The sequence below is a fragment of the Nicotiana tomentosiformis genome, chromosome 10, assembly GCF_000390325.3.
Source record: "Nicotiana tomentosiformis chromosome 10, ASM39032v3, whole genome shotgun sequence".
NCBI lineage: Eukaryota > Viridiplantae > Streptophyta > Magnoliopsida > Solanales > Solanaceae > Nicotiana > Nicotiana tomentosiformis.
This window is the reverse complement of record NC_090821.1, coordinates 13,126,261-13,133,954: the sequence shown is the minus strand read 5'-3', so window position 1 is coordinate 13,133,954 and position 7,694 is coordinate 13,126,261. Positions and strand designations below refer to the sequence as shown.

The window sequence follows — 7,694 nt, the reverse complement described above, 5'->3', positions numbered from 1 at the left end:
CCCTCTTTCACGACATGATTCATAAGGAGATCGAAGTGTATGACATCATCATAAAGTCCCGAAAGAGTTCGGAGCACTTGGACAACTTGAGGAAATTTTCTGAATGCCTGCGAAGGTACAATTTGAAGTTGAACCCAGCAAAGTGCACCTCCCCGCTGGAAAACGGTTGGGCTTCATTGTAAGAAGGAAGGGAATAGAATTGGACCCATCAAAAATCAAGGCCATTTAGGAATTACCGCCAACGAATAGCAAGAAAGATGTCATGAGTTTCATGGGTAGATTAAATTATATCAGTCGCTTCATAGCCCAGTCCACGGTTATATACGAACCCATTTTCAAACTATTGAAGAAAGATGCCACCACAAAATGGACAGAAGAGTTCCGGAAAGCCTTCGACAAAATCAAGGAGTATCTCTCAAACCCGCCAGTGTTGGTTCCCCCCGAACCAGGGAAGCTATTGTTGCTCTATTTCTCAGTCTTAGATAATGACTTCGGATGTGTGTTAGGGCAGCATGACGAAACTGGGAAAAAGGAGTAGGCCATCTACTACTTAATCAAGAAGTCCACGCTATGCGAGGCCAAGTATACCCTAATAGAACGCACTTATTGTGCTCTAACTTGGATTGCTCAGAATATAAGGCATTACATATCGGCATACACTATGCATCAGATATCTTGGCTCGACCCACTCAAGTACATTTTCTAGAAGCCAATGCGTACCGGAAAGCTAGCAAAATGGCAGATTCTCCTCAACGAATTTGATATTGTGTACATAACGCAGAAGGCTATCAAAGGATACGCTTTAGCCGACCACCTCGCAGAGAATCCGATGGATGGTGACTACGAGCCACTTACCACATATTTGCCCGATGAAGAAGTACTATTTACCAGAGAGGATATTGCAGAATCATACCTTGGGTGGAGAATGTTTTTCGATGGAGCAACAAATTTCAAAAGAGTCAGAATTGGGGCAACCCTGATTTCGGAATCTGGACACCATTATCCAGCACCGGCAAAGATAAGATTCCTCTGCACCAATAATATGATTGAATACAAAGCGAGCATCCTCAGGATCAGAATGGCATTCTTCATGAATATTAAAGAACTTTTGGTCATAGGAGATTCCGATTTGTTAATACATCAAGTCCAAGGAGAATGGTCCACCAAGAATGTCAAGATACTTCCATACCCGCACTGCGTGAAGGAGCTGTGCAAGAAGTTCACAAAGATTGAGTTCAAGCACGTCCCTAGGATTCAGAACGAGTTCGCCCACGCCCTTGCAACCCTATCATCTATGATTCAGCATCCAGACAAGAACTACATCGATCCTATCGAGGTAGAGATCAGGGATCAACATGCCTATTGCTTCTAGCTAGATGAAGAACCAGATGGTAAACCATGGTATCATAATATCAAGAGATTCCTCGCAACCAAAGAATACCCGGAAGATGTTACTAATGGTCAAAAGTGAGCACTAAGTAAGCTAGCAAACCACTTTTTCCTTAACGGGGAAGTCTTGTACAGGAGGACTCTAGACTTAGGTTTGTTGAGATGTATAGACGCCGCTGAGACAACCAGATTATTAGAAGAAATACATGCAGGAACGTGCGGACCCCATATGAATAGGTTCATATTAGCCAAGAAGATCTTGAGAGCTGGATACTTTTGGATGACTATGGAAAGCGACAGTATCTGCTACGTGTAGAGGTGTCACCAGTGCCAAATTCACATAGATTTCATCCGGGTTCCACCAAATGAGTTAAATGTAATGAGTTCACCTTTGTCATTCGCCGCCTGGGGAATGGACATGATTGGACCCATAGAGCCCGCAGCATCAAACGGTCATCACTTCATTTTTGTAGCTATCGACTATTTCACCAAATGGGTCGAGGCATCTACTTACAAGGGCGTCACAAAGAAGGTAATGGTAGATTTTGTCCGGAACAACATCGTCCACAAATTTGGGATAACGAAGTCTATCATCACTGACAATGCCGCTAACATCAACAGCGACCTCATGAGAGAAATTCACAATCGTCCACCTCAATTACACAGCCTACAGACCGCAAATAAATGGGGCAGTCGAGGCAGCCAACAAGAATATCAAGAGGATTCTGCGAAAGATAGTGGACAATCACAGACAATGGCACGAGAAACTACCTTTTGCTTTATTGGGTTATCGGACTAGCATGAGAACATCCACTGGGGCAATGCCGTACATGTTGGTATACAACACTGAAGCTGTGATATCGTCAGAGGTTAAAATACCATCTTTAAGAGTCATTCAAGAGGCAAAATCAGACGACGCGAAGTGGATACAGGTCATACAGGAACAACTCATGCTCATTGATGAGAAAAGAATGGATGCAGTATGTCATGGTCAGCTATACCATAACAGGATGGCCAGTTCATTTAACAAGAGAGTGAAGCCTCGCCAATTCACACCAGGGCAGTTGGTTTTGAAGAAAATCTTTTCCCATCAAGAAGAAGCCAAAGGAAAGTTTTCACCAACTAGCAAGGTCCTTACGTGGTTCACCGAGTCAACGCGAAGCCTATCAACTCAGATGCAATCAATAGATACTATGTTTGAAGACAAATAGATTTAGGTTTTGATGTAACAGAACTACGTTCAACTTGACTTCCCACGGAGGGATATATAGGCAGCCCACGTAGGGTTAGATTTCTCTTCCTCCTTTTTCTTGTAATAGAAAAATCAAATATCACTTTTGTATGTTGATTAAGAAATACACCGACTTGATTTCCTCATAAAGGAGTACGTAGGCAATTCTCATCGAATTCAGTCGTCTTTTGTAATTGAACTACGTTCTGGCCTGCTTCCACTTGGATACGTAGGTTGTCCGAGTTAGACTCGGCTCGGCCATTTTCATTCTTAATCTCACCATTTTGCATCTATTGTAATCGAACTACGTCTTGACCTGATTCCATTTGGATACGTAGGCTTCCTGAGTCAGGCTCGGTCACTTTCATCACATTTCATCATAATCCACGAACTACATTCAGACTTGATTCCGTTATAGATATGTAGGCAACCTGAAAGGGTTCAGTCATAACCTTAGTAAAGCCTTGTAATGCATTAGTTGAAATAAGGACACAGTCGCGACAACAAGCAACCGCATTGTTAGAAGCATCACGGAAGATCGGCATCAACAGGACAAAGTCTTCAAGAGGATAGGCTCGCGTGCGGAGAACCTTTCATAACATGTCATAATCCGTAACAATAGCCTTTGCCTTAAACACAAACTATTTTCAAAATGTTTTCTATAACAGATATATATATATATATATATATATATATATATATATATATATATATATATATATGTTACATCTACCGAACTTCGCGGCGTAATCATGTCCCAGGCCGGGGCAAACCAACACTGCAGTCGACATAAACCAACTTCCCCCCACTAAGAAGTTGTCTTTGAGTGCAGGGTTGACAGGGAGTAAGGAAGCATAAGGACCACATTGGGGCAAATGATGGATCCGCCACCTGCCTAAGATTATCTCTCTTCCTCCTTTACTTAACATGTTTTAGTACAGCTAAAGTTAACTCTTGAATCCTTTGTAGGTACCTCGGAATCCAACGGCTAATATGTACAGCCTATATATAGCAAACCGTCAGCTCAATCAATCAGAGCACCCTGTACAAATCGAACGTCGGCTTCGCCAATTGAAGTCATGTATATAGCAAACTGTCAGCTCAATCAATCAGAGCGCCCTGAATAAATCGAACGACGGCTACGCCAATCAGAGTCTTGTATATAGAAAACTGCAAACTTTGCCAACAAAGCAATTCGCATCATCGCTCCATCGCAACGGACACCAGATTAGACGATCGCAAACCTCGTCGCCAATGTTCTGCAAATCGATGGCCACAACTTAGCATCGTAGTCAAGAGTATCTCTTGGGAATGCTTTCATTACATTGTCAATTACTTTGAATGCTTTAACGCTTTGCGTATGCAGCTTCAGGCATGATTACGGTTTTAGTCAATCACTCCCGAGCGGAGATGTCACTCCCCGAACTTGGGGGGGCGAGACCGGCACCCGATGCCTCACCCATCCTTGCGTACCAACTTGCGGCGAAGGGATTCTGAACATATAATGTCATACATTGGACATGGGCTACATTTCAAGACAATTGCGAATGATGACTAAACATCATTATAATGCTAGGCCGACAAGGCCGTCATAACTACTACAACTGGCAAACCAACAAAATATACATAAAAGGCCTACAAGCCCAAAATACTGCACTAACTGATAGGATATGTCTACAAGCCTCTACTGATGGATATACTGTGATCGGAACAGGGCCCCGACCGACTTATATCATATATACACAAGATGTACATAAAGCTCTAGACCCGAAAACCCCGAAGGGCGTGGAGCTTACCGATCAAGCTGAACTCGGGCAACACCTAATGAGGAGGTCTACTCGTCTGTCTGTCTGAACCTACACGCATGAAATACAGCCCCCCCAGAAAATGGACATCGGTATGAAATAATGTACCGAGTATGTAAGGCAATATACTGAAAGCTGAAACTGAACTGATAATATAATAACTAAAAGTAACTGGGAGTCAAAGATAATCTGAAGATATGCTCATCTGCCGATACCAACTCAACTCTCTTAATATAGTAAGTAAAATAGTTTCCCGGCCTTATAAGGCTCGGTATACATAACTGCTCTGCCGTAGTAGGTTCGCTCATAGGCGCTCGACCATACTAGGCTCTGTATCTCGGCCATGCTAGGCTCGCTCATCGGCGCTCGACCACAGTAGGCTCGGTATATAACTTATCATCTGATCAGAGGTTACTTAATAGGGGCCTGCCCATCGATTATAGGTCGATCGTAATTAAAATACTGTAATACTGTATATATAGGCTCTTTGCTCTCTTGACTGGAAGAAGACAATATTCAATTAAATACGAAGTACCGATAAGGAGAATACTGTAATTTATGAGACTAGGATAATGTATATAAATTCGGGAGTATGAACTTCTCTTTATGCCTCGTTATCAAACACATGTAATTATGAGATCATGCCAAAATGAAGGAAAGGATTAGTCTTAACATACCTGAGTCGATTCTCTTGACAATCCCTCTAACACACGTTGACTGCGATAATACATAACGACGGATCGAAGTAGGGGAATATCCGTATGAAACGTTTGCCCAAAATCCATTACTTTGCTTAATTCTAATTCACGTTCCTTTGTGAATTAGAAGTCTTATAGTGAATAAAGAGATTCTTGAAATTTTGAACTTCACCCGTGAGCTTTAGCAAGCTTATGAATATTTCCTCTTAACTTATGCATAATAATCCCTGACTTTGAGGTTTGTGTGCCACCAATTCTCTTAAATATGCCACATAGAACCTAATTGAAGAGTCATTCTTTGGGGCTTTTTATTGTCTGTCACGTTGGATTCAAGACTTTATCCAAATGACAATCCAAAATGTCTTAAATAAATTACCAATTTCCTAATTAACTGAGAAATTCTCCACTAATCCAACAATTAACCAATTACCCACATAATTAAGAATCATCTCAAATTACTTAAAATACTACTTACTTTTAATACACTCTATACGCCTTACTATCATGGCCATGTGGTACCTTGTATGGTACTAGTCCATAAATACCGGGTATTTTAGCTCGGGTCGTATTTTATCCCAAAATATCAAACTTCGACGAAATTTATTTTCTTCGATTTGCTTACCCTCTCACCTTCACGAATTTACTCATCACTTATTTGAAATAGCATAATGCTTATACTCTCAAAATAATCTCATTCTCGAACTTACGTCGATTAACTTACGACGAAACTTTAACGTAAGAAAATGCGGGATGCAATATCTCATTTCCTTGCTTTCATCAATTTACTTATGGCGTACTTTTATGTACGAAAATATGGGGTGTAACAGGAGATTACTTTGCATTTTAGTGCAAAACTCTCCCAACAAGCAGAGACGCACTTTACAAATCAAGCTCTCCCGACAAGCGGAGACATTCCTTAGTGCAAAGCTCTCCCAACAAGCGGAGACGCACCTTACAAATCAAGCTCTCCCAACGAGCATAGACAATTTTCAAATACTCTGACAACTGCGGAACAGTACACAGTCCGGCTAACAAATCAAGTCAATATCAAGTATCCCATTATCCCGATCCCAAATAACGGCTCTTCGGTGGCCAGGCATCATCATTCCTGCATCATTTACATCGCATCTTAATATATTCTGTATTACAATATATTGGTATGCATGTATTTTATTTGTTTTGTAGGGACATACACTGTAGTGTGGAACTTTTCTTAGCAGCCTACTGAACCACAATGTTATGGGGACAACCAACCCATTAGCGGGCCTAGGATCCAAGCTCAAGACGATCAGTGAAAATCAAAATTTGAAATCGTTCAAATCAAGCCAAAAAATTCAAGCTATCATGAGTGGCCAAATCTTCCGTCTCGATGTATCGTCATAATACGATACTGGAAAAATTCATGCGAGTTTCGCTTCCCCAAAATCTCTACTCAAAAACTACATAAGGCCTGATCCTCATTAAACCCGAGGTATGTAAGCAATTCAAAGCCATAATTCGGCCCCAATATCTCCAAAAGCTTCCCAAATATTCCCAAAATCTTTCCAGATTCCTCCTTAACTCAATCCTTCAGTTCACCATCCCTATTTCCTGCAATACATGCCTACGTCGGGACAAAATTGGCTTTAGTTCATCGTCTCCGGCTAAAGAAGGGCAGTTGTTGATGGCCAATTTTGACCCTCCCTTTTTAAATTAATATATATATAGTTAATAATTTATAATAAATATTTTTAAAGTATTTTCTAGTAACAAATACCTATTTTTACAAATTAATTAACTGATAGTTTTGAAATTAATCATGTAGTATTAACATTATGTATTTCAGATATATTTACTATTTACAAGATTATTGAAACATTTCTTATATATACATTACATAGGTTCTATAATTAATTTGATAAATTACTCTTTAATTTCTAGTTAATTAGATTATTATGTAAAATTCTAAATTAGTGTTACAATTTAGGAGAAAATGTATTTTTATAGCTAATTAATTAAATTTATTAGTAGTATATATAATAATTATAACTTTACCACATTTATTGAAAATTGCTAAAAAATTTATTTAAATTAAATTTAAAAGGATTAGAATATCAAAAGGCCATAATTGCAATTCTCAAATCAAAGGCAAAATGGCCATTTTATAAATTACTCTTGGCCCAATTGACAAGCCAAGTCCAAAAATACACCCAACCCAAATAGCCCCATCTCTCCACTGTGGCGATCCAACCCATCTTATTTGCACCAATCACAACACGCCACGTCACCCTACCTCATCACTCACATAAGATGCACAAACGCATCTGAGCTGTTGATCCATTTAATCGACGGCTCACATTTATTCCCTGACTTTCCTTTTAATCTAAATACCCATCCCCCAAAGATCTAATCTCAACCATCCAAATTTTTTATCTAGCGGCCCCTGATTTTTCCACTTAAAACATTTCTAAAATTCCAATCACCAAATAATCGGAGCCTTTGATCAATAGATCCAACGGCTCCCGTTCTGTCTCTCACCTTTAATCCTCAGAGACCAACCTCCAATCCCCTAACCGTAAATCATTTCCCCTC

The 7,694-nt window shown here is 40.1% G+C and overlaps 3 protein-coding genes across 3 annotated transcripts; all 3 read left to right on the top strand.

The window, feature by feature from the left end:
* The first annotated feature begins 712 nt into the window (after positions 1-712).
* LOC138899776 (uncharacterized) lies at positions 713-1,372 on the top strand. Its single transcript, XM_070186467.1, has one exon. It carries the CDS (start codon positions 713-715, stop codon positions 1,370-1,372), a length of 660 nt encoding a protein of 219 aa, XP_070042568.1.
* Positions 1,373-1,768: 396 nt separating this feature from the next.
* Positions 1,769-2,188, top strand: LOC138899775 (uncharacterized). Its single transcript, XM_070186466.1, has one exon. It carries the CDS (start codon positions 1,769-1,771, stop codon positions 2,186-2,188), a length of 420 nt encoding a protein of 139 aa, XP_070042567.1.
* A 22-nt stretch (positions 2,189-2,210) lies between these two features.
* On the top strand, positions 2,211-3,998 carry LOC138899774 (uncharacterized). The gene is made up of 3 exons (XM_070186465.1): positions 2,211-2,519; positions 3,590-3,664; positions 3,987-3,998. Exons 1-3 carry the CDS (start codon positions 2,211-2,213, stop codon positions 3,996-3,998), a joined length of 396 nt encoding a protein of 131 aa, XP_070042566.1.
* The last annotated feature ends 3,696 nt before the right edge of the window (positions 3,999-7,694 follow it).

Coding starts and splice junctions, on each gene's coding strand:
- LOC138899776 (XM_070186467.1), top strand. CDS start 713: ATGCGTACCGGAAAGCTAGCAAAATGGCAGATTCTCCTCAACGAATTT.
- LOC138899774 (XM_070186465.1), top strand. CDS start 2,211: ATGCCGTACATGTTGGTATACAACACTGAAGCTGTGATATCGTCAGAG. Junction 2,520..3,589: donor AGTTTTCACCAACTAGCAAG/GTCCTTACGTGG, acceptor AATCCTTTGTAG/GTACCTCGGAATCCAACGGC.
- LOC138899775 (XM_070186466.1), top strand. CDS start 1,769: ATGAGTTCACCTTTGTCATTCGCCGCCTGGGGAATGGACATGATTGGA.